This window comes from Cupressus sempervirens, unplaced genomic scaffold (assembly GCF_028749045.1).
Source record: "Cupressus sempervirens isolate cs-2001-9-10 unplaced genomic scaffold, ASM2874904v1 CseChr00s100001_01, whole genome shotgun sequence".
Taxonomy (NCBI): domain Eukaryota; kingdom Viridiplantae; phylum Streptophyta; class Pinopsida; order Cupressales; family Cupressaceae; genus Cupressus; species Cupressus sempervirens.
The window spans coordinates 1,415,431-1,443,079 of record NW_028322205.1 but is presented as its reverse complement, the minus strand read 5'-3'; the positions used below and the strand labels follow the sequence as shown (position 1 = coordinate 1,443,079).

Below are 27,649 nucleotides of genomic sequence, written 5' to 3'. Positions count from 1 at the left end.
CTATTCCATTATCTGTTCAACAAACAAGACATATCTAGTTCAATAGATAATGGAATGGATGCTTTACAATTAGAGGACACCTTTGAGAAGAAAAATTCTCCTACTCCAACTTTACCTTTGTAGAGATTTAAAAGGTTGCAAATTAAATGGCTTGGATAAGAAAAAATTTCTTGATACAACATGGAACAAATGGACATTTATGCATAGGGCACAATCAACTATGTGAGTGATTCCTACAATTGAAACTTTCCCTTATAAAACCCCATTCTAATAGATCATTAACTTTTTTGTTAACCTTGAAATTCATGCTAGTATTTGCCTTATGTGGTGCCTTGTTTGGCAAACTAGAATCTAGAGTAAGATCCTTATAATGCAAGATTTGGTATATTGTAGATATTTGTTTGGCATTCCTTTGCCAATCACATAAGTGAATTTCTTAAGTAGTCAATGACTTTGGTCTATCAGGGTTATGCAATTTTGTATCACTTGTGTTTAATTATTGGTGCCATTGTTAGTCCTTCAAGTCTTCCACCTCTTTGACAAATTTCTTTTGCACGGACTATAATTTCATGGGAAGTAGTTTGATTTTACTTTCATCCTTCTTGATGGTGCAGATGCTTTTGTAGCCATTCAAATAGTGCATTAGTTATATTGCTACAACCTTTTTAGCTACATGTGATAGGCACCTATTAGGATTAGGATCACATTCCACCATACCTTATCCGCATATCCTCTGATGCAAAGTGCAACTTGATACTTCTTTTCCATCGTGAGTACTTTCTTTGCAACAAAGCATGCCAGTCTTTGACACCGACCTTTGCACTACCTTCATGGGTGCTAAGTTGTTGATGTTACGTCTGCTAATGATCAACATACATTATATCCTTTCTCAACTTGTATGTGTTTGGAATAAATTGATATTCAATTACAACCTATCATCTTCACATGTAGTTCTCAGCATAATGTTACATCATTAGATTCTCTCTAGCCTTTGGGCTAGACCTTTTTTCTCCACTACTTGCCAAATGCACACTCTTCTTTACACAACCTTTCTTTTGGGCAATGTTTGGACCTAAAACTTGTGGTGACTCACTTGCTTACATCTAAAGCAAGTTCCATTTAAGCCTACATGGCTTTGTCTTCTTTACAACTTTGTCAAAGGTCTGTTCGCTTTTCACACTTGACACATGCCATCAATTTCCACACTTTCTTTGTGTGACGAGGTATGTCTTCCTATGCACTATTTTCTCTTCTTTTCCTTACCACAACTACATGGTCTTTGTTGTTTATGAGACAACTACATCTTTAGAGTGAACCAGTAGGCCTTTTTGATGGACCCAATGACTAAAAAGCACATGTCTTGCTAAGAGGAGATGCACAATCCATTTACATACCTTGATAGTTTCTTAGTGTCATCTTCCACATGACCAAATTGTATCCAACTTTTTTGTTACATACTTGATTCTCATAGTCCTCGATATCTTTGAACTCTTAAGTCTCATTTTATCTAAGTGATCTAGTCCATTCACCATTTTTGGGTTTAATATTCCTATGTAGAATAGGAGATCAATCCTCGACTTGTTGCCAAACTTAGCTAGGCAATAGTGAATTCCCTCCCCTATGATGTTGTCATTAACATTATTTGTATTTGTGTCATCTGCCTGTGTCACAACCTCATCATTATTGATACCCTCCATTGCCATGGGACCTCTTCTTCTTGTAGTCTTGATAGCATGGATCTGAGCATGAAAGGCTTCTAATGCATCAAAGAGGTCTGCAATGTGAGGCAATGTCTGGTTCCTTGCATCTCTTCATCTAACTTTGTAAGCTATCTCCTCTGGTTGCTTGCAATGCAACAAGACTTCACACAATATTTGTAAGTGGAACTTTCTTGAGATCCCCTTTACAAATTAAAACACTAATTTATAATAGTAGGTTGCTACAACAATGTGTCTCCTGATCAACTATCCAATGAATGTGAATAGAGCATACACTAAATTTAAAAGGAAGAAAATAAACAAAAAAATGAAGCCAAAAAAAATTCCAAAGAAAAAGAAAAAGAATACAAAAGGGCCGCCAATTTTTGAAACCTAATGTTATGTTACCCAACACTAAGAGATGCCTGCAGAGACTCTACAACTACAATAAAGCTCAAAAATTCTATTCAAATCCCAGATTCTCAAACTACTATCCTTTTATCACCTTCAAAATATGAGGGCTCTACTTCATATATCGTATGCTACTTCTGCTGTCTTAGTTACCTTGTTGTATTCTATTGTATTCTAGTGTATCACCACTAGCCTTTTTCATTTCCACAACAAAAAGAGAGGGAGAAACTTTGAAAACCTACATATGTTTTGATAAAATCTTAGCCAAGGAATAGATTGCTACTAGGAGAGAAAAAGCAATAGGATTTGTGTGCACATTCAGTTTGTTACAAGCTTAAAAAATTGATATTTCAAATATTTCAGCATTGACTTCAATATTTCTAAATCAAAGAAAATTTTAGGAAACTGAAGAATCTTGAACAAGAAAATAAAATTAACTCACCTCTTTGGCTATAGAGAGATGCCCCTTACGACCTGTTTCAGGTCCCTAGAGCCTCATCTGTGCAAATAGATTAGGAATATCAGATGGATATAGATGCATAATGATTTATGTAAACTGATAAATATTTAAAAAATTATGATATTGCTATTAACTATATAGTTTTTGAGTTAAACTCATTGACCATGTTGCAGGAGTTGTGGTTCACAAGAATCCATCTTGCACAAGAATAAATGGAACACTTAACAATCATTGCATCTAAGTGATGCTCGTAGAAGCATTGGGCCTTCCTAACTAAATTCTGATAGCAATATCCCAATTTGACTTACTAATCAATTTATTAATTATTGAAAATAATTTTAGAAAAGAGTACTTTCAGAAAGCTCATATGTAACAATCCATCTCTCATCCATGAGAAGGTGACTATAGATATCTCAAGGCAAGGACCTATAGGTAATTGTACCTTATGTGATAGAAATTTTGAGAGAAAATTGTTTAGGATCTGCTTAATGTCTACTATATGTACTGTAGTTCTGTATTGATTACAGGTAGGTTGCTCTTCCACATTATTTACAAGAGGCATTATTGGACATCTATTCTACTATTTTGTTTTGAAGTCTCGAGAAAAGAGAAAATCGTGGAGATTTTTGTTCAAGGCCTCTTTCATGGGGCATCATGTTTGCGAGAGTCGGCTCAGGAATAATTGTAAACCAATATTTGATTTTTTCTCTAGTTAAATGCATAGTCAGTGTCTTAGAAGAAGTATTTATATAGCTGCAGCATGGCTATGAGATTTTCCTAGAATGGTAGCATTATGTTTACAAAATCAAGAAAAAAAAACATTTTGTTAAATTTAAGGGACATATTTTTTTGCCCGAATATCTTTACTGGTGGTATGCAGTCGCAACATGACTATGAATCATGGAATCATTGATAAATGCATATGTTCTTATGGGTACTATAGATTCTAATTTCTTAGACTATGACCTCTAATCTCTTTCAACCATTGCCACAAGTTAGAGGATTTTTGATGAAGATCAATATTCAAAGTTTATAGGCCCCACAGTCTCTCAGTAACTCATCTGGCCATGGCATTGCCTTTCCCTGTGTAGTTTGTTAACAGATAAGGATCTACAAGACTAGGTAGATTCAGTTCAATCTCAACTTTTTTCTTAAAAACAAGAATATCATTTCAAAAAAATGCTACTAGATCTCAATGCATTAAATTTTTGGGGAGCTATGACCTGTGCCTATGCTTGGATCCTTAAAGAGTTCAAAATAGTCGAAGAAACCATTTCCAATGAATATAAATATTCAAGTTTGTAAGCACAAGGGTCTTTTGATAAACCATGCAGACACTTTATCCTTCACCACATGCTATTGATAGAGTCAAAAACTGACAAATACAACCATTCTCATACTGATCCCACCAATTTTTTGCTAGAAGACTATCATTTCAACCAAAGTTTCCTGTCAAGCTCACCACATCAAAAACTCATCCTTCACAAGGAAATGTGAGCATGACATTGGTACTACAAAATGTTTGTTAAAAGAAAAATATTTGACCTGGATGGATAAGACAAGTTGGTTAATATGGCCAAGATCAGACATCACCAAATCAACTAATAAGACTAAACTAAAACTAAGAATCTTAGGGGAAAAACATAACCTTGTAATCTCTTCTTTTAACATTGAAACCAAGAGGCTTTGCATGCTCCTCCATTTATGTGATAATCTCAGTAGCTAGATACTTGGACATGAAGTGTACCTCCTATTTAACACTCTGCACAATACACATCAAAATCACTCTAGTGTTTGAGCCCTGAAAGACTCAGTAGCTTAAAATATTCAAGAAAGAAAGAACAGTTCTATGTGAGTATGGTACACATTATATTTCTTAATAGATTTTTCTCTCAACAGTGATTTTTAGCATTTACTTCAATAATAAACGCCAAAAGCAAAATGACTAGACCTTAAATAAAAAATTAAATTAACATTTTTCAAAATAGAGAAATTTTAAATACTTAAAAATTAACATGCCTTGTTTTTCTCAAACAGACCAGATAGATTGAGCCCTTTTGATAAGGAAATAAGGCCAAATGCATTCATAAGAGAGGGCTTTGTCCCTTTTGGTTCCTTCTATTCTACAACAAGGTTTTCTTGTGTTTGATAAAGTTAACATCTTGTTACAATTCTGACAAGACATTTATCAACACTCACTATAGTAGTTCTTAAAGTACACTTGCTAGACCCAATCTACTCCATACAAAAAAATAAAAAAATGCAAAGAAGACACAACTTACAGATAATGTACTGGAACAATGAAACTATGATTTCTTATTTACAGATGTATTTTTAAGCCCAAGTAATTCTTCACAATAATTGCCTATTAGTGCACAAGTGACTTTTGCACAAGTATAAAAAATTGCATTCAAGTCCCCTTGCAGTCTAAAAAATGTAGCTATTGTGTTCACGTTCATCAAAGCTTCTAGAGATAGGAAAGCTATAACTACCCCAATGAATTTTTGATTTCCATAAATTTGTAATAAAGAAGTTACAGTCATTATCATTGGAACTAACTAACAAGCTAATTTCCATATACAGGTCTTCCATATGATTTTGGGCATCCTACCTTCACATAATTGATCATTGTGACTTCAAGAAGATGACAATATACGAGTAAGGGACTAGAATGGTTAGAATGTTGTTTCCCATTGACCTTGTTAGTGATCACATTCGGTTATTCCTGCTATCTGACCTCAAGAGTGGAGGGATGAATATGAGGTCCAATTTGTAGGCATTTTGCATAGAGATTAAGTACTCTGTGACGATTGAAGATCAATTTGAGCAAAAAAATATTTTTTAAAACTAATCAATGCATAGTATTTTATCTGGGAAAAATTATATAATTATATAAATGTTTCATATCACGAGTGCAAACAAAGGGGATGGATTTAAACTTCCAAAGTAATAATTTAAAGTGCTCTGGGATTTTGACACTTAACCTTATCTAACTTTGATCTCATATTGGTAAACAAGCAATGTGAAATAAAGAGGATTTGGAGAAATAGTAGAAAAAGTAATATTGTAAGACTACTGCAATATCCAATACAAGTTCTTCTATTTAGCTAGGTATGAAATCATTAATGAAGATGTAGGAGGAAGTGGATGTTGTAAACAAGAAATAGAAAAGAGAAGAGGATGTTAGAATGGAGAAATTTAAAATATACCAATGTAATTTGAACCCACTACTTACATAACATCTGTGTATGCTAACAAAAAATGAAGAGAGATGTGGCTTCAATAGAGAATTTTCATGAGCATGGAGGAAGATCATGGTCAAGCTATAAACACACATGATGCTGGTGAAATGATTTTCACTTGGTTGAGCATGGATGTGCTGAGATGGAAGGGCCTTGTATAATGAAAATTCTAATATGGTTTTTTTCACACATACTTGTTGCTCTACACGTATGAAAGTCCAAAAGCACAAATCTAAAAAAAGAATATGCATTAAAATGAAATGTGCTGAAATCTACCAAACTACTTTCCTTTTATCCCTTTCAAAAGACCAGGGCTCTACTTCATCTATTGTATGCTACTTTTACTATCTTGTGGGGTGGGAGTTGGAAGCTGAAATAAATATGTTCTCAGGAGTTAGTTGAGCTAGCGAGGTGCAATTTGATAGAGAACAATCCAACCATTCCTTAAAAAATTTGAATTGACATTCTTTTGGCCTTTCAAGCTTAGCATGCTATCAAAAAACTTGCACAACATCTTAGTATGGAGTCTTAATAGCTTTTCAGCACCTGAAAGAAGACCTATTTGTTAATGCTCATTTCTTGCATCATTTATTTTGAGTACAAAGCTAGCAAAAATGGACTGGAGATGACATCTCAACTGCAAGATATACATAAAAACCAAAAGGTATTATAGTTAACTCATATATACATACATATCAAAAGATAGCTCAAGACTGTTGCAATATCTCATAAGCCAAAATGTTGCCATTGGACTACTTCATTAAGTTAATTTGGATAATATGTATAGGAGAAACTTGAGACATCAAGGACACAAGAATTTAAGATCACCCAAAAAAATTGTAGCTTTGAATTTGTAGTGCTTAAATTTTTAATTCAAAGACCTGGGATACCAGATCTCTCTTGAATCTGGGTAGGATAATTCAGTAGGATCCAGAAGAATCTGGACTTTTGGACAAAAGAAATTAGGGAGAACCCATTTTGAGATTTTTGTTAGGTAGACATATGATATAATCATATATTGACAATTCTAGACTTATCATTTTATGAAAATCAGGCTTCTAACTTATTATTATTATCATTATATGCTTGAAAGTTTGAAGTTTTGAACTAATGATGATTGAGTGCATTGACATGTTATCTGCATGGAAACTATGAATATACATAAATATATACTTTTTCCAAAATAGTCTATATATATATACCCATAGAATCAGGATTGGACCAAAATAATTGCCATAGCCTTGAGACTAAATCCCAATCTGAACTAGAATAAGGATTGGCTTCTTAGTCAAAGACTATAAAATTCTATATATATGATAGAATTTTGAATGGAATCTAACATAGAAATCAAGCCAAAATAGATGTGAATGTCAGGGTTGATAAAATAATAGATGTTGAGTTAGAAATAGGTAATGTTCTTTGTAGCATATATCCAGTTCTCCTAAATGCATTCATGCTCAACACTCATCAAAAAATTGATCTTGGAAAGTAAGTAATAAAATAGACTCCAAAACAAGGAACAAATGCAACTTTTAATTAACATCCATAATATATTTGGCTTGTGGAGACATATAAGCTATCTATGCTGCATGGCCTCAATCTCCATTACTCCTAGAAAGCAGTTGCACACAAAATTTATCTATGATATCCTCTAAAATTGAACTCAAAGATGTTATGAACCCGTAATCTCTAGAGAAATAAAGGAAATTCTGGTTTCAATTGTAAAAACATGGACTAAACCCATCATAAAAAAACTTTCCCCTTCCTCGAACTCATCGAAAAACTACTAATGTTGTTTATGTTTGGAAAGCAATTGTAAAATTTCTTATATAGAAACCTTGGTCAACTTTTTTATCATTCTGTGATTGCTATTTCCATCTTTGACTTATTGAATACAAACTATACGAGCTACACATAAATAGTATCATATTGCAAGTGATGTTTACCTATAGCTTAAGTGGATGTAGTTAAAAGTATTGTACTCTTCAACAGTGAAAAATAAATTATTAGCACCTAAAATGTGATAAACAATATGACAATCATTTCACCTCAAATTCCAAGATTGTAGACACATAAAATTAGTACTAGGAAATTCTTCAGCATCCCAAAAAATCACATGTTTTATACATCACTCCACATTCAATCCAAGTTATTAATGTCTTGTAATCCATTAGGTTTGAATATTGTCCCCTAATCTATTATATTTCAGCTCAGACATACATCATATTTCTAATTACATGGTGATCACATTTTGGATTTTAATGAAGTAAAAATAAGCAACATTCCTAATGGTAGGACTGGGAATATCAATGACACCTTTGAGCACTCTCACTGAGCTAGCTTACTCATAACAATGATGCAAGAATCAATGTGGAAGTGCACTATTCACATGCTCAGTTTCCACCCAAATCTTATGTCTTCTCAAAGTCTGAATGTTGGCCCATATCATAGCAAATATTGTAGATCCTATGAGAGATGCTTCAAATATAATACCAAATATATATGCTACCAGAAACAATATGTTTACCTCCATCTCCATACTATTAGGAGGCAAGAAGGCTATTCTTGTTTATTTCATGAGAATACAAATCAAAATGGACATGAGAAACAATTCACAATAAGAATATAGGGGAAACCCTAAATACCAATACATGGAATACAATTGCTAAGGTATAATGCATATTCTTCTCATGCTTAATCAAAGAGCTCCCACTTTGGAGTGGTAGATGATGTTTAATTAGGAGGTGTGGACTCAAATGTTTCCCACTTTTTTGTCACTACAAGGTGATCCAACACTGATTTTGGCATTGAAGTGCCAACTTTCATAGCATCCAAAGTCTCGATGCACTTCTGTACTCTTCTAACCTACATACATTCTCCCATATTTTAAAAATACTCTAAGAGATGATTAATTTAAAATAAACTTCCTACAACAAGAATCAAAAAGGGAGACTCTCACATAGATTTCACCCATTTACACTACTTGCATCAATAACTCAATTGATAAAAACTATCATAAGCATGAATGACTTTTAAAGGAATAAAATAAAATTTAATGAGAAATAAGGTATTCTAAAGATTTTTTGAGGAATAAAATGTAAAAGACATTATGCATTTCAAAGGGAACACAAAGAAGAAAAATATACTCCTTATGACAAGGAGATGCTAGTTTGGTAGGAAAGTGAAAAATTAAAACTAGTTGAGTGCTTGAAGAAGCATGCAAACCACTTGCAAAGGAGTGGTTACTGCCTTTATAGTTTAAATAATCATGGTGCAAACTTACAGAAAGAAAAGGTCAATGAACAATATAATATATTTGGAAACACAAGTCAAATTTTGATATTGCTATCATGAGTCAATGAGTTTGACTCAAAAACTACAAGGTTAAATCCTGATAGCAATATCACAATTTGACTTGCTATGGAAAATATCTCGTACTTATCAAAATAGAAATATATGAGGTCATTCTTTAATGGACAATAGGGCATGGTAATTGATCATCTCACAACCCTTATGAATATTGTCATTAGTAGCCTAAACATATGCATTATTTTCTAATCTACACAAACTTTAGGAAAATTAATAGAGAATGTGGTAAAATTTTCAAGCAAAGCAAACTGCAAGTTTGTAGATGTTTTATAAAACTTATTTCCATAACCTAACTAATAGTGTCATCTATTAATAGTGAACTCATTGTAGAATATGAATCTGAACAGTCTGTAAGTATCTCAAGTAACAAATCATGCCAACAAAATCTCATTAACCTAAGCATTGAACTAAAATAATAGCAATACTTGCTCATGTTCAGGAGTACAAACTCCATATACCATCAATACTTATTCCAACAACATTCATGAGTATTCTTTGGCTTAGAGATAACAGAATTCCATGACAATGTTGAGCCGCTTCTGGTAATGATTGTGTGCCAATTTTTAACCATCAATGTTTTGGATCATATTCCATGATCCATCATTAGGATGAAAGAGTGTACAAGGATTCAAAAGATCATGGATCATGATGATCCATCTACACTCTTTTGCTTTGCTTGGAAAATTTACCATGTTTTCTATTAGTTTTCCTGAAGTTTGTGTACATTAGGAAATAATGCACAATCTTAGGCTGCTAATGACAATACTCATGGGGCGGTGGGGTTCATGATCAATTACCATGCCCTTTTGTCCATGAAATATTGGTCTCATAGATTTCTCTATTTTTCCAAATATTGTTGATTCTCCTTTTCTTTCTATATGTTTCAACTATGATTACTTAAACTTTAAGGTAGTGACCACTCCTTTGCAGATGGTTTGCATGGTTCTCGACAAACTACCTAGATAGTGTCATCTTTTTATAGTTACCTCACTTAAAAATATGAATCTGAATAGTCCATAAGTATCTCAAGTAACAAATCATGCCAAACATAATTCTATTAACCTAAGCATTGACCTAAAAGAATAGCAATACTTCCTCACCTTCAGGAGCACAAACTCCAAATACCCATTAGGTAGTTTGTCAAAAAACATTAATGATTTTACATTTTCTTAATATTCATGAGTACCCTTTGGCTTAGAGATAGTAGATTCCACAACCCATGACAATGTAGAGAACTTTATTTCTCATTATATGGAATACCTAGTAAAAAATGAGATTTGCACTAGAAATTACCTTTACTCTTCTTTTCACTTTGGCATCCCCATTAGCTGTAATTCCATCTACCTTTACTAGTTGTCTCATGAGGAGCTCAATAAGTCCTGTTATATCATTTTCTACTACTTTCTTCCCATTGTTCACTAATCCTTGAAGGACAGACACCAAAAAATCTCCTCAACAAAAAGTATCATAAGTTGCTAAATATAGGTTGTTTGAACTTACTACTTTGCAAACACCATGTACATGTATATTCATGTAAATAGGTAAGAAAATCAAACAAGAAATTGTGAGGGATTAAGGAAAATGAATTAAAATTTTTAATCTTAGCAATCTAGGTATATGTAACACAGAAAATGATAATAACTAATGCATCAAGCCTTCAACCAACAATAATTAGTATAGCTATATTTACACTATTTGATACTCATGAAAAATCAGTTTTTAAATCCCATCTTGCACATAAATGGGTCTATTTCCTTCAAATGTGATCTCCTATTGTTATAATAATTAACAATGAATTTGGAAAATAGGGCAACATTTGTTTGATACTGACAAAGAATGGAAGACCACCAAAGTCTTGGGCCATGGCATACATGATAATCATTAGGAAAAACTAAACATAAAGGGGCAAACATGCAAAAAAATGGGGTTTTGAATGAAAACAAGGGCCAACCATCTAGCAAATAACTCAACAAGCAAAAGACAACAACAAGACTGCTGCAAAGGACTAACAAGATGCTTCAACCAAATCAAAATCAATTGAGACTTCAATTTATTTCCATGCCATGTAGGGTCATGTGTTCTGCCATCAAGTTATTTTTATTAAAAAAAATTACAATCTGCATGAGCTACTAAGAACCATTTTTGGTGATCAGCTTACCAGTAACATTTTGTAGTTCAGCAAAAGTTACTATCCTCAATCTGCTTAGAAAATTATTTTAGCTCACTAGTACCATCTTTTCCTTCAATAGCAGCATAGCTAATGCTATTACCCAATATTCAGGCCACAATGTTGTCTCTTTGGGAATTTTTTTTATTGTAATTATTATATAAAATTTATGCATATTGACAATGGAAGCATTTTTTGTTGATTTGATTGTCAATTCTCATGTGAAATCTCAATTCAAGTCTAATGTTATGAATAAAGCTTTCATTATGTTTAATGATGAATGATTTATCAATGTCATGATGTGAATAATTGAAAATTTTCTATACTTCTATCAATTTCCTTATTTTAATTGTTATCCCTTGTTATCCTCCCCATCTCAAAAACTTGGGGGATAAAAGGAACTATTGGATCAAGGTTTGTGTGAGATCAAAGATGCAATTTTTTTTTTTACAATGGCAACAACCCAAGGAGTTATTTCTTTTTCTTGTAAACATATTACTCCAAAAAATACAAATCCTTTATCTGATAAATGATTTCACCCCATGCCAAAATGATGCATTCGAGATGAGAACAAATAGACAATTGGGTAGAAACAAAGAAAGAATGATGTGAAAACACTAGAAGCAAATTGGAAAATAGAATGGTAAACAATCAATAGAAAACTAAAAAAAGTCCCAGTGAGAATGTAAATACAAGATGAAGAATCCAGTGATCTATTTATATAAGAAGTTAAAGGAAGTTGGACCAGATTATAAGTATATTAGTATTCACGCCAGAAGTGAAAGTAAAGAAGATTCATAGAAGCTGAATGTGACTAGGCATGTATTAGAAGTGCCACTAAAAATAGCTGCAAGCTATATTGCAACTATCAGATAAAGAGGTGAGCACACCAAGAGAGCACAATCATTCAAATGTAAGGCACAACATCATAGAAAGGTTTAAAATGGGTACTTTTGATCCTCATAAATGAAATTTACATCATTCAAAGTATTGAATAAACATTATATTTGGTTGTAATATACAAGTTATGAATATGCTTTGGGATATTACACGATACATATTTTCCACTTGAGTTTATGAATAAAGCTTTCATTATGTTTAATGATGAATGATTTATCAATCTTATGATGTGAATAATTGAAAATTTTCTATACTTATATCAATTTCCTTATTTTAATTGTTGTCTCTTGCCATCCTCCCCATCTCAAAAACTTGGGGGATAAAAGGAACTATTGGATCAAGGTTTGTGTGAGATCAAAGATGCAATTATTTTTTACAATGGCAACAACCCAAGGAGTTATTTCTTGTTCTTGTAAACATATTACTCCACAAAATATAGATCCTTTGTCTGAAAAATGATTTCACCCCATGCCAAAAGGATGCATTCGAGATGAGAACAAATAGATAGTTGGGTAGAAACAAAGAAGAATGATGTGAAAAGATTGGAAGCAAATTGGAAAATAGAATAGTGAACAATCAATAGAAAACTAAAAAAGTCCCAGTGAGAATGTAAATACAAGATGAAGAATCCAGTGATCTATTTATATTAGAAGTTAATAGAAGTTGGACTAGATTATAAGTATATTAGTATTCACACCAGAAGTGAAAGTAAAGAAGATTCATAGAAGCTAAAATGTGACTAGGCATGACTTAGAAGTGCCACTAAAAATAGCTACAAGCTATATTGCAACTATCAGACAAGGAGGTGAGCACACCAAGAGAGCACAATCATTCAAATGTAAGGCATAACATCATAGAAAGGTTTAAAATGGGTATTTTTGACCCTCGTAAATGAAATTTACATCATTAAAAGTATTGAATAAACATTATATTTGGTTGTAATATACAAGTTATGAATATGCTTTGGGATATTACATGATACAGATTTTCCACTTGGGTTTATTAAGTCTCCTAATCAAATGAAAAAGGAGAGAGAATGTCATAAATTTGGGGCATAGGAATAAGAAGCTAGCAAATCATATTAATTCAATCATTACTTAGGTTTCTTGTATCTACCTTTTAAATCTCTGGCATTGTGATTTTTAACAATTTTATGCATTTATAAAATTAAAATTGAATTCAGAATTGTGATATAGATCTCTTCTAAGAATTGTATGAATCTGGGTAGCAAAATATTTCAACTCTAAGCCTCTTTCCTCTCTTTAAAATTTCTATTTCAATAATTCTATTAGTACATCTAAACTTTTATTTAGTTCCCAAAAGTATGCTAGTGGAGTTAAACACAAATATAGGATAAATGCCATGATGAATTGTGACAAAAGCCCTCTACTTATCCTCCTACAATAGTAAGGCAATATTCTTCAAAATGCCCTGGGGACATTCAATGAGAGCTGAATATTTAAAATTGGCATTTGGCTATTGATATAATATATTGAAACAAAAATAGCTTGTTTTCAAAGTGACAAAGAATATTTGCCCCTTGGAGTGAAGGTGTAGATAGACCTTTATAGCATGGAGTTTTCCAATGTTATTAGGATATATGCTAATATGAAATCATTTATTTAGCAATTTATTCAAACAGTCTACATTATAAATTCTAACATCTTTTTGGGAGCCCTTGTATCTCCCACATATAGGGAAGAGGACTTAGTAGTTAAGCACCCTAATTTTAGACTAAGTATTCTAGAGTAGAAATTTCAAATCACTCTCAATTTTCCACAGTAGCTTACTTGGAAAATATGATGTAATGTCAGCATTGCCAGGTTTATAAATTCTAGAGTAGAAATTTCAAATCACTCTCAATTTTTTGAAATAGCTTACTTGGTAACATCAGCATTGCCAGGTCTATAGAATAGAAAAAAAAATTAGACCAATGGTTGTGCAAACAGGACACTCACGCTGATGTAGCTGATGTGGCATCATGTGATTAGCGATTTTTTACAAATAAATACATTTCATTTAATTATAGGTAATCATAGTAGCAATACCAATTTTAAAATCACAACTCTTAGTACAATGTTTGTAATGTCCCTTTACTGATTTTTTTATGATATTTCCAGCCTCAAATCAGAACTTTAAAATCAAACAACCAATATTACAAAGATCTGCCAATTTCCCAATAAAACCCAAATCGGGTATGTCCAAATTAGTGCCAAAAACTTCACAACTTCACAAATTATTAATAAATCTGAAAATGGACATTTTTATAGAAATTTCAGAAGCATAACAGCCTCCAAAATGAAATTTATAGATTTGTATAGCCTTTACACAACAGATCACAAATGTAGGGCAAAACTATGCTCAATCGGGCTCCCGAAATTAGCACAAAAATGCCCGGAAACACCACAAAACACTCATAAACTATCTCAGAAGTTTAATCAAAACCCAATACATATATTCAGCTCTATTTTAACATCATAAAGTCTAAAATACAGTAGCAAACCAAACTGATATGAAACACTCAACTGAAAACTCAAACTCAAACCAAAAACAACCCCGAAAACACCCAAATCGGCACTATTCAACACAAAGGCAAACTCTGTATGAGCATGCACATGGAATGGCTTCAAAATCCCATCCTTAGCCTTCCTAGAAACCTACAAACTCCTGTTCTTGGGTCTCCTTCTCCACAAGTTTGGCAGCCTCTGAAGAACAACAAGAAAATTAGCAAGAATCAAGATGTAGAATGAGCCCAAAATGCCTCCAAACCCCTTTTAAAGAGGGCATAACCCTAACTCACATCCAAGAGGGGTTAATAAAATATAATTTAATAATAATTTTTATTTATTAGTCCATTGGTTTCCAAAGATTAGCCTCTTTTTCCAAAATTTCACCTTTTTGGAGCCTGCCTGCCTTAACAAAGTTTTTTTTTTTAATTATTTGAATAGGGGACATGACAAGTCCTCCCCTCCCAAATATTGCTTGTCCTCAAGAAATGAAGGTTGGAATTCTCAAGAATATGTGCTCCTTCCCAAGTTGCATCCTCTAGTGGTAATCCTTTCCATTTGACCAAATGCTCTATGATGCTCCTATTTCTCAACCTTTTCTCTCTTGTATCCAAAATCTCTTCTGGTATCAAAACTAATTTCCCTTCATCATCAAGAGGTGGTAATTCTGTAGATACTATGGTTTTCTGGCCTAGAACCTTCTTTAAGCAAGATACATGAAAAATATTATGTATTTTGCTATTTGGTGGGAGCTCCAATTCATAAGCTACCTCTCCTACCTTCTTGATGATTTTATAAGGCCCATAGAACCTTGGCTTGAGTTTCTCTGCCCCACTTCTCTTCAAGGTGCTTTGCTTATATGGCTGCAACCTAAAAAATACCAAATCTCCCACCTCAAAATATCTTTCAATCCTTTTCCTGTCAGCATATATCTTTTGTTGGTTTTGTGCATGTTGTAGATTATCCTTGAGGGACCTTATTATGTCTTGGCTTTGCTTGATGAAATCACTTGCTGCGGGTACTCTACTATTGGAAAGTATTAGATCAACAAAAGAAAGGGCATCATAACCATAAAGAGCATGAAAAGGAGGCATACCAATAGACATGTGATGAGATGTATTGTAACAATACTCCCCTAGGTGTAACCATTTCACCCAAGCATGTTGTTGATTTGAAACATAGTTCCTCAAATATCCTTCTATCCATTTATTAACTATCTCTGTTTGTCCATCTATTTGAGGGTGATAGCTAGTACTAGGAGTGAGTTCAGTTCCTACCAAATGAAAGAGCTCCTTCCAAAAAGAGCTGAGGAATCTACTGTCCCGGTCACTAACAATGTTTCTAGGCAAACCATGTAATCTAAAAATTTCCTTGAAGAACAATTCGACCACTTGTGATGCCTTGAAATTAGATGTGATAGGAAAGAAATGTGCATACTTAGTTAGTCTATCTACCACCACATATATGCAATCCTTACCTTGAACCTTGGGCAACCCAGTGATGAAATCCATGGAAATACTTTCCCATTTTTGTTCGGGAATAGGAAGTGGCTGCAACAACCCTGCAGGAAAATTTTGCTCACTCTTGCTTTGTTGGCATACCATACATTCCTTAATGTGTTTAAGGAAATCCTCCTTCATACCCTTCCATGAAAACCGCTCTCTTTAATTTTCCTGTATGTCTTGAAGTATCCCTGGTGACCAGCCAAAGGTGTGTCATGAAAGGCCCTCAATATCCTCTCCTTAGTTTTTGACCCTGGCACTAAGAAGATCCTGTTCTTGTAATAAATCAATTCATCAACAACCTTGTACTTGTTATCATCCACTAACTTATCCAAAATCTTGGTGGCAAATGAATCTTTAGCATACTCTAAAATTATGGAGACTTTCCAATCAATAGAGATAGATGATAAGGAACACAAAGTGGGCTTTCTTGAGAGAGCATCAACAACCACATTATTCTTTCCTTTCATGTATTCAATATCAAAATTATAAGATTGCAATTTGCTTACCCATTTTTGTTGATGATCATTAAAATCCCTTTGGTTCAAGAAGAACTTGAGGCTATTATGGTCTGTCTTTACAATGAATCTCCCACATACCAAATATTGTCTAAACTTATGAAGTACATGCATGATTGCCAACATTTTCTTATCATAGATGGAGTACCCTTTCTCTAATTGATTTAATTTTCGACTCTCAAATGCTATTGGATGTCCCCTTTGAGTTAGGACATCCCCTATACCTTCTCCAGAAGCATCACATTCAACAACAAAAGGTAAAGAGAAATCTAGAATTGCAAGCACAGGGCATGAACTCATTACCTCCTTAAGCTTATCAAATGTTTTTTGTGCCTCTTCTATCCAAACAAAAGCTCCTTTCTTTGTCAAATCAGTCAAGGGGGAAGCAATTTGAGAAAATCCCTTGGCAAATCTCCTATAGTAGCTACACAACCCGAAGAAACCTCTCAACTGTGTAAGATTAGTGGGTGGAGGCCAATCCAAAATTGCTTGGATTTTTTGTTGATCAACCTGTACTCCTTTAGAGCTTATAATATGTCCCAAATATAGGATCTCTGTCAAACTAAACTCACATTTAGATAGCTTAGCATAGAAGGATTGCTGCTCCAAGATTCCCAAAACAGTGTCTATGTGCTTTAGATGCTCTTCCCATGTTTTACTGTATATCAAGATATCATCAAAAAATACCAAAACAAATTTTCGAAGATGCTGACTGAATACCTTATTCATACAAGATTGGAATGTTGCAAGTGCATTAGTGAGTCCAAATGGCATAACAAGAAATTCAAAGTGCCCATAGTGACATTTGAAAGCAGTCTTTTCCACATCTTCACTCCTCATTCGGATTTGATGGTAGCCTGATCTTAAGTCAATTTTTGAGAAGTATACAGCACCATGTAACTCATCAATGAGTTCATCTATGTGTGGTATGGGATACCTATTTTTTATGGTCTTCTTTTTTAGAGCCCTGTAGTCTATACACATTCTCATTGTACCATCCTTTTTCTTGAAAAGTACCACAGATGATGCAAATGGACTAGAGCTAGGCCTTATGAATCCCATGTCCAGGAGTTCTTTAATAGTTTTTTCAATTTCTTCCTTATAACCTCTTGGATGGCGGTATGGGGTTGTTATAACTGGTTTGGCACCCTGTTCTAACTCTATAACATGCTCAAAACCTCTATCTGGTGGTAATCCTGGAGGCAAGAAAATAGATTTGGTTGATTTAGATGGTGTGGATCTCCCATTTCTTGGCTCCTCTGAAGTGCTCCCTTTCTCATTAATAGATGCAATTCCTTGTAATTTTTCTGTCAATATTCGCAAAGCCTCTCTAGTTTCCGCCAACCCATCCACTGTTTGCTTCTGAGTATTTTGAATGTCTTGGAAGAATTTCTTTGCCATCTCATCTGGATCAGCCATACTTTTTTCTTCCTTGGATTTTGTACTTTTGCTTTCAACTGGGGGTTTGATCAAAATTTCTTTATTCTTTTCTTGCTCCAAATATCTTTTTTCTCTTTCACTTAGTTGCATGCAATCATAAAATATGACATGCAAGATCTGGGTAGTTATCAAAACTTGACATGCAAGATCTGGGTAGTTGTTAAAATTGACATGCAACTTCTACAAACCCTCAGGCTGGCAAGATCATGGCTCTGATACCATTGTAATGTCCCTTTACTAATTTTTTATGATATTTCCAGCCTTAAATTAGAACTTTAAAATCAAACAACCAATATTACAAAGATCTGCCAATTTCCCAATAAAACCCAAATCGGGTATGTCCAAATTAGTGCCAAAAACTTCACAACTTCACAAATTATTAATAAATCTGAAAATGGAAATTTTTACAGAAATTTCAGCAGTATACCATCCTACAAAATGACATTTCTAGATTTTTATAGCCTTTACACAACAGATCACAAATGTAGGGCAAAACTATGCTCAATCGGGCTCCCGAAATTAGCACAAAAATGCCCGGAAACACCACAAAACACTCATAAACTATCTCAAAAGTTTAATCACGACCAAATACATATATTCAGCTCTATTTTAACATCATAAAGTCTGAAATAAAGCAGAAAACCAAACTGATATGAAACACTCAACTGAAAACCCAAACTCAAACCAAAAACAACCCCGAAAACACCCAAATCGACACTATTCAGCACAAAGGCAAACTCTGTATGAGCATGCACATGGAATGGCTTCAAACTCCCATCCTTAGCCTTCCTAGAAACCTGCAAACTCCCATTCTTGGGTCTCCTTCTCCACAGGTTTGGCAGCCTCTGAAGAACAACAAGAAAATTAGCAAGAATCAAGATGTAGAATGAGCCCAAAATGCCTCCAAACCCCTTTTAAAGAGGGCATAACCCTAACTCACGTCCAAGAGGGGTTAATAAAATATAATTTAATAATAATTTTTATTTATTAGTGCATTGGTTTCCAAAGATTAGCCTCTTTTTCTGAAATTTCACCTTTTTGGAGCCTGCCTGCCTTAACAAAGTTTATTTTTTTTTAATTATTTGAATAGGGGACATGACAATGTTGGAAATTTTTTTTTAATTTAATCAAGAGGTATGGTTATTAAATCAAAAATCAATAGTTGATATCACAACCAAAGGTGCACAGGCACTGGATCCTTTCATAATCAAATACTCACTTTAAATCGTGAACCCAAAATGAGCATTTAGCATATGATTACTATGTATAGGGCCAATTGAAAAGTGTTTCTATTTTATCATAAATGGTAAGATCTCTAATCTTTCAAATAATTGGTACCACAACAAAATAGAGCAAAAATCAATACTCTAAAACCAACTCAAGTGTGTTTGCATAGATATCTCTATGAATGTCGTACGTAGAGCTTTAACATTTAAAATGGTAAAAGCAAAACTTACCTACAAAATAATTCATGTTGACAACCCGAGAGAAACTCGACATGTCCATTGGGAAGCTTTAATTTGGAAAAAGAACTCCAAACATCTTTACCTTATTGGATGACTTAGTATTGACTCAACTCTATGACAATTTTTAATCACTTTGACCTCCTTGCATTTGCATAATAACTGGAAATCTGCACTGATATATACCCTCTTTTAATCTACAGATATCCAGTGATGAGTAATCTTTCACCCCTAATATATCTAAGAAATTGTTACTATCCCTTTCTTTTCCTTTGAATATAAGCCATAAGCAAGCTAGGGTAGAACTAGGGCATCAGGTTTTGTGACTGGTGATGGTGCATCAAGTTTCCAACTCCAACAAAATGCAAATGATCCCATGCACATGAAAAACAACCAATTTTTTTTTTTGTTTTTTACATTAAAGCCCTGTGTTGGTCAAAATTTTGACCAACACATTTTTCCCTACATGGTCAAAATTTCGACCAACATAGGGCTTAGATGTAAAAAAAAGAAAATTTTTCCTTCTACATTCCAACCAACCTAAGCCTTTTTAGTTGATGGTCAAAAATTTTGGTACAAAAATGAGTTCAAATGTAGTAGTGGTGGGATATCCTCAATCAAGGTGAGAAAATAAGTATGACTTAGATAGGAACAAACTCCTGTGTTGTCAACAACTCCTAAACTACAACTATTAAATAAATGCATTAACCTAAGTAAAATTAAGTAAAAACATAAATAATAATAATTTACTCTAACACCCCCCTTAAGTACAACTTAGGGGAATGCACTTAAGCTTACAATAGCTAAGATGAAATGCAGAATGGGTCTTGGCAATGAGGCCATGTTATGTACCCATGTACAATGCAATGAAATGCAACCTTTGAAAACAAGGAAAGATGAAAAATCTCATGGGAAAAACCCTCCCCCAAAAAGAGGTAAGAACAAACATGCTAAAATAAACAAGGAAGGAAGGCCTCAACAAGAAACCCCAATGACAACTTTTGTAATGGATCAAGAGACTCTCTCAAAACCATAAGTACAACTAGCCCCCCATGAGGAGAGACACCAAAGCCTCCCCAGAATGATGGAGTCCTTGTAAAAATAATCAAACCAATGAACCTCCAATGTGGAAGAAACAAAGGCACAGAACAAGGAAACCTTGAAAGGAGAGGTGAAACTAGAAGGCCTAACTAATACTCAAAGGAGAGAATATGAGATCTTGAAAGGGAATCCCTAGGGTAGGTGTGATGACACTGTCATGAATGTCCTTTGTAGAATCAACAACAAGTGCACCAAGAGGCTTGATGAATGGAGCTAAAGGATTAGGTAGAGCAGAAGAAGAATCCTGCTGAAGAGAAAAGCCCTCAACTGGATGTGGTGTGGAAGTCAAAACAAGGATCTTAGGAACAATACAAAGGTTCAAGTATCCTAACTGCACCACATGAGGCTCCTATGAAAGAGAAGAGCCATGCTCTAATAATGTAGATGGTGGGAAAAGGTGTGAGAAGGTATAGAGATGGGTGGAAGAATCAACTGTCCCTATAGAAATAAGGCCTCATGTGGCATGATCTTGAATGAAGATTGAATCAATAGTGAACTCAAGTGTCTTCTCTGATCCACTATGTGTAATATGAGAAATTGAGAGAAGGTTTGCAGACAGAGATGGAACATACAATACATCATTGAATATACCATCCTGGATGTGAACTGAACCTTTCTTGTAGATTAGTAGGGCAGTGTTATTCCCCATGAGAATATGAGGAATAGGAGAAGCCTCAAGAGTAGAGAAGATACCTTGAGAAGATGTCATATGGTGAGAAGCACCTAAATCTAGTATCCAAGGGACCTATGAAGGGGATGCAATGGATGCCTGTAATGCATGACCTTGTCCAAAATCTAATGTAGATGGTGAGGATGTGGAAGAAGACAAAAAGGTAGACCCCTGTGAGGTAGAAGAGGATGGAGAAGAAATAGTACTCTTTTGAAAAAGAGCTTGCAAATCTGAAAATTGTTTCTCATAGCTATCAAATCTCTTCTAAAAACAATGTGCCTCATCATGAGATCCTTTTTGACAATAGGAACAAGTAGGAGTCTTAGTATTCTTTTTCTCCTTCTTAGAAGAAGATGAAGGACCAGTAGAGGAATCTAATATCTGCTTTGGCTTCTGCTCCTATGTATCCTTGGCACCCAATACCTATGACTGTGAACCTATAAGTGAATCCATGTGAATGATTTTGGACTATTCTCATGTCAAATGATCACAAAATATCTTAAAAGATTGCATCTGATGTCTGTTACCCAAGGCATCCATAGTGGAGTAGAAAGTGGAATTGAAGATTTGATATTGTCCTTGCAACTCTGAGAGTATAAAAAAATACACTCAGTATCTATTTTTTTTTCCCACATCCCTACAAAATTGTATGCAGAGATTTGAACTTCATCAAGAAGTCCTCAATGGTGGAGAAGTTGATAGGTGTCAAAGAAGTCAACACTGCATCAAGTTGTAGTGCCCAAAACTCATTCATTGTACCAAATAAGGTTTGGAATTTGGTCCAAATAGCTCATGGAGTGGTCAAACCATCCAAGTGAAATAGTAGATTATCGAAGATGTTCAATGCAATCAATTGCATATCTTCATCCATTTTGTTTCTCTGCTGAAGAACCTCAAAAGGGCACTATAGAAAATGTTGGTTCTCATCTATACATGATCATAAACCTCATGAAATGAGAAACCTAGTAATTTGTGCTTTCTAGGTGTGATATTTGTATGGTGTTAGTCAAGTCATAGAAGGATCTGACATTGAGAGAAGAGGATGGAAGTAGAAGGGTCTATTCTAAAGTAAAATATAGAAAATAAAATGCTTCCCCCACAATGTATAAAGATATCCCTCAAATACCAAAGAAAAAACTCTGGAAAGTGCAAAAATTGAGAAAAGAACCTAGATTCTAGATGCAAAGAGAGAGAGGAAACTAAAGCCTCTACTTCAACACCAAAAATAGGAGCTCAATATTACTCCAAACTAATTCTAGATCTGAAAAGTAGACAATAAATCATGCACTTTTAAAAAAATAGCATTGAAATATGTGTCCATATGAGCCCAAATGAAGCGTTTGAAGGTGCAAAAAATGGGATTTTCAAGTTGCATAAAAATTTAGGAACGAATATGTCAAAGTTCCTACACCAATGTGTAGATCACAAAATTCTACCCCAAAACAAAAAAAATTGCTTAAAAAATTGAGTCTGTATGAGGGAAATATCATTGTTTGAAAATCACCTCTGTAGTTATTTTTTCTAAATCACTGCCATTGCACCTCCAAAAAATAAACAAAAAAGCCCAAAAAATGTCAAATATGTTATGTCAAACCCTCCTCCTTTTTCTCCAAATATTGAACAAGCTACAATAGATCTGGCTCTGATACCATGTTGGATTTGAGCAAATACACAAATAAAATCCACAAGCTCTCGAAGCACTTGGACATAGAAAACTTGTCACAGAGAAGAAAAAGACAAGAAGAGGCAAGGGTTTGATCTAAAAATAAGAAAATTGTATTCTCAAATAAAAACTAAATTGTTGCACAATATGATATGCAAAAGATATAAAATTACAATAGGAGAGCCCGAATATAAAGCCTCTAGTAAGCTTGTAGAATAAGCTAGAAAGTGCTAGGAGATAAGGTTGACAACTAAGAATACATCCACAAAAGGTGGGATATCCTCAATCAATGTGAGAGGATAAGTATGAATTATATAGGAACAAACTCCCATGTTGTCAACAACTCCTAGACTACAACTATTAAATAAATGCATTAACCTAAGTAAACTTAAGTAAAAGCATAAAAAATAATTATTTACTCTAATAGAGTTTGGAAGAGAAAATGGAGGTTGCAATGGATGATGTAGGGTTTGTTAGATATTAAAGGGCCCAAATAGGTGAATGGAAAAATGATTACTATTTGATCATAGTTTGATATAAAATTTTGAGGTCCATTCAGTAGTGAGAATGTTTTTGATTTGGAAAATAGGTTTTACAGGGATCCTGAAACCCAAAGTTTTACAGCAATAAACAACTTAAAGCATAAAAGTTTAAAAAAAAAAAAAAAGCCTCAAAAGGCCAGAAACAAAAAGGCCTGAAGCTTGGGAAACAAAGGCCAGGAACAAAGCCTAGCGGATTTTTGCAGCGTCACTTTCCTTCTAGATGGCCTCTTCCTCCTAGATTGTGGAGGGGAAATGCATCTGGTCCCCCTGGCTTTCCTGGATTCTAGTCTCTTTCTGAGGATCCTCCTAGCTGGTTTCGTGCTCTGTACTCTGCTCCATGTTCCCCACAAGACTGGCATTGGTCAGATAGTCCCCCAGATTGACAATGTTTTCATTCAAGGTATGGAGGGTATCCACAATCTGTTTAGTCACAACTTGGTGGACAAAATCCAGTCTTTGGACCTTCTGCTCGAGCTAGGTGATTCTATCCTCCTGATTGTCACTGGGGTCCTTGCTTCTATCTTTTTCCTAGCTGCCCACCTGGTCTTTACTGCCTCTAGCCTCATGATCCTTGACTTCCCCCCTGTTGTTGGTCTAGTTGGACCTATCCTTCAGAGTCTCAATTTCCTAAAAAAGCCACTTAATGGACCAAAAATTATCAATTAGGCTGTTCTTTGCATTGTTGAGGAAGTTGAAACCTATTTCACGGGCATTGTTAGAGAGAACCAGAAGAGTCGGGTCAAGGAGCTTGTCATAGTGGGTGCTACTGTCGAGATCCCCCAACACCTAGATTTTAGCAGGTTCTCTAACAATGCCCATACTAACACTATCCATATTGAAATTTTGCCAGGCTCTTCTCTTATTTTTCCTGATGGCCTCCCCCCCTTTTCAACCATAATTTCTATCATCTCTTCTAGGAGCGAAATGGGGATCTCCAGGGGGGAGGTGGGTGCAGTGGGGCTGGGGGGAAAATTAGTGTTATCGCTGAGATGATCATGGGTTGGGATTTGGTCCAATTTTCTTTTCTTGGGGTTATCCTGGGTTACCAAGGGGGTCACCTCCTTCTTGTCATTATCTTTTTCCTTGTCGTCTTCCAACTCACTTTCCTTCTCTGCCACCAAATCTGCCTCCTCTGACTCTGTATCTGACTCCTCACTAGACTCCTGAGGATGAGGGGTAGGGGGGTTAGGGGGAGGGCACCTAGGGCTCTTCCTGCTAGGGAAGCTAGCAGTGTCCTCCGAGGAGCCACCCGAAGCCCCAATGGACTTGACTCTTGTTTGGGTTTTCAAAAACTCAAAAATGAGGAGCAAAGCACCTTCATGAAGGGCGAGATTCTTGACAAGACATTTTTTGTAACTCTCTATATTCTTAGTCATAGAAGTATAAATATAGAAAGGAAAGGATATTTTCACTTTATGTCTAAAATGATTAAGCAGAACAAAATGATTGGTTTTGACTCTATCAAACTTGGGCTCCAAAGTGACATACTCTATGATGATCCTTAGAACAAGCCCCCAGAACTTCTTGATGGACTCTATGTCATAGAAGGTGTCAATCTTTACCAGTTTTCCTTTCTCCTTTTCATTCTTGATGAAAGCATTGACAGCATTGGCAGACATCTTCTTATCCCTGAAGAAGCTAATGCCTTCTTGGGAGAAGCTTGTCACCTCCGCAATGAGACCCTCTATGATTTGGTGGGAGACACCATCAATTATGACCTTTTCATTTTGCTAGGTTTCAACCATAATCTTGGTTACCCCCGCGCTGAAACCATGGAGCCTCTCCATGAAGCTGGTTATGCCGCCCTTCTAGAGTTTTTTCCAAACCTTCCCTTTTTCTTTCCAACTCTTCGTCTCTCCCCATGGCTCTCTTCTAATCCTTTCTCCCACCATTGTGATTTTATGCCACTTTAACCCTAAACCCTAAATAGAATTGTAGAGCTCAAAGATGGAAAAATCGCTAAGGATGAGAGCTTTAATGTGTGTGTTTTTGGGTTTAACTTTGGCTTTCTTTTGCTCAAGTAATCTATACACATTATTATGAAATGGTGGGGGTTTTGCATAACTCCAATTGATTCCCTTTTTAAAACATGATTTAGCATGTGTCATCATCATAAAAAGATTTTGAGTTGGTACCTTGAATTTGCTCCTTTCGAATGAGCTCAATAGCCATCGCCAAAAAATGATTATTGTTTCCTCACATCATCACCAAATTGAATGTGACCACTACATTTGTGAACCAATCAGCAACCACGTTAGCTTCGCGGTAGACATGGCTGATGTGGTAATTTTTAAATTTTCTCAAGTCCATTTTTAGGTCCTCAATTATGCTTTCAATGGTCCATGATGGTTTGGTTACTCCTAAAATACAATTAATTATATTTAGGGAGTCACCTTCAAGCCATAATTGTTCGATCCCTGAGTCCAGGGCTAGCTTAATAGTGAGTTTGGCTACACTGGCTTCAGCCAAATGGTTGGTTTGGTGACCAATAGGGGAGGAGATAGCAGCAATGCCCCCTCCCAAGCTATTTCTTATGATTCCACTGCATCTGGCAAGACCAAGGTTCCCCTTAGCCGCTCCATCGAAATTGGCTTTATGCTAGTTTTCAGGGGGGAACGACCAAGAAGCCTGCTATCTTCTTTTGACCCTGTCTTCTTTCCTAGTCTTAATTTTCCCTCCATCCTTTATGTTTCCATCTCTAGTTGTGGAATAGTTCTCTTTCATGAGGCTATCAATTTTCTCTGCTATAATACCCTTAGGAGCTTCTCTTTCTCTGAGTATCCTATTGTTGTGCTCCTTCCAGATTCCCTAGCAAAAGTGTGGGATAATCCAAGAACTCAAAATTTAGGATTCTAGGCCTTTGTGGTTGCTTCTCCACTGAATGAAGAAATTTTGGATACTGGCTGGTGGGCACCAGTAGTGAGAATGTTGATGCCAACTCTTTAAATTATTCATTTAATAATTGAAGCAAGATATAAGTTTCATCACTAAGTGATATGTAGGATCAATCAAGTACATTGGGTAGATAGAAAAGGTGCTCCCCTTAGGATATAGAGCAAGGAAAACCAACATATCTATCTCAAGATATAGAAGAGGGAAAATCACAAGTTCAGGATCAAATCATTATCAAGATAGCTAGGAGTTGACTTAGATTGATGTATGATAATTATTTGTAATAAAAAATTGATGCCATTATTCTATTGTTTTGTTAAACATGTACATGGGTTTAAGCTCATGGTTCAAGGATTATATCCATGTCCACTAGAGTCGATCGGTATATTATTAGGAGCTGATCAATGGATCATTGATAGATGTGGATTCACATATCTTCTCCAAATGCCTTAGTTTTAGATGGACTTAGGATTATTGATAGTTGTGGCTGAGTGGTAGCACTTGTACTACAAATCCTTTCATATACCACTTGGGGAGATAATGATTACCCTAGAAGATGTGTACAGGATTCTTTGGACCCTGATAGTAGGGAATCTAGTATACTATATTCAGACATATGATGGTACAACCTACAAAGTTTTGTTCATAAATGATGAGATTAGGGATGATAGTGTGCTATGGTTCTAGATGCTACAGTATGATCCCCTACTAGCTATGCTAGTAGGGTTGATAAGGGGATTTCTCCTACTAGATAGGTGAGGGTGCAAATGTCTACTTGGATGGCATGGATGGGGTCATATTATTCAGGATATGATTGACCAACCACAAAGATTTTTGTGGGGGATTTTCATTCTAGCCCACTTGTATCATGATTTGCATTAGGTGGTGTATTTGAGGGCTAAATCACTTTTTGTGGGTGTGGCATTGTTATAGATATGGACATGGGAGAATCTTCCCATTACTTGGCCTATATGTGCATGTCAATGACTATAGGACATGCCTTTCATATATGTGTATTCAGGTATTATTGTCCAACCCCATTTGGGAAAGATAGAGTAGTGGAGACACATGTTGGATGATATTGATGAGGTGGTAAGGAGGTCCT

General features: G+C 35.0%; 1 protein-coding gene across 1 annotated transcript; it reads right to left on the bottom strand.

The window, feature by feature from the left end:
* LOC149527862 (BAG family molecular chaperone regulator 3-like) lies at positions 1-25,824 on the bottom strand. The gene is made up of 4 exons (XM_089812055.1): positions 25,788-25,824; positions 19,863-19,970; positions 10,473-10,627; positions 1-12 (listed from the first exon to the last, which is right to left on the bottom strand). Exons 1-4 carry the CDS (start codon positions 25,822-25,824, stop codon positions 1-3), a joined length of 312 nt encoding a protein of 103 aa, XP_089668181.1.
* Positions 25,825-27,649: the final 1,825 nt, after the last annotated feature.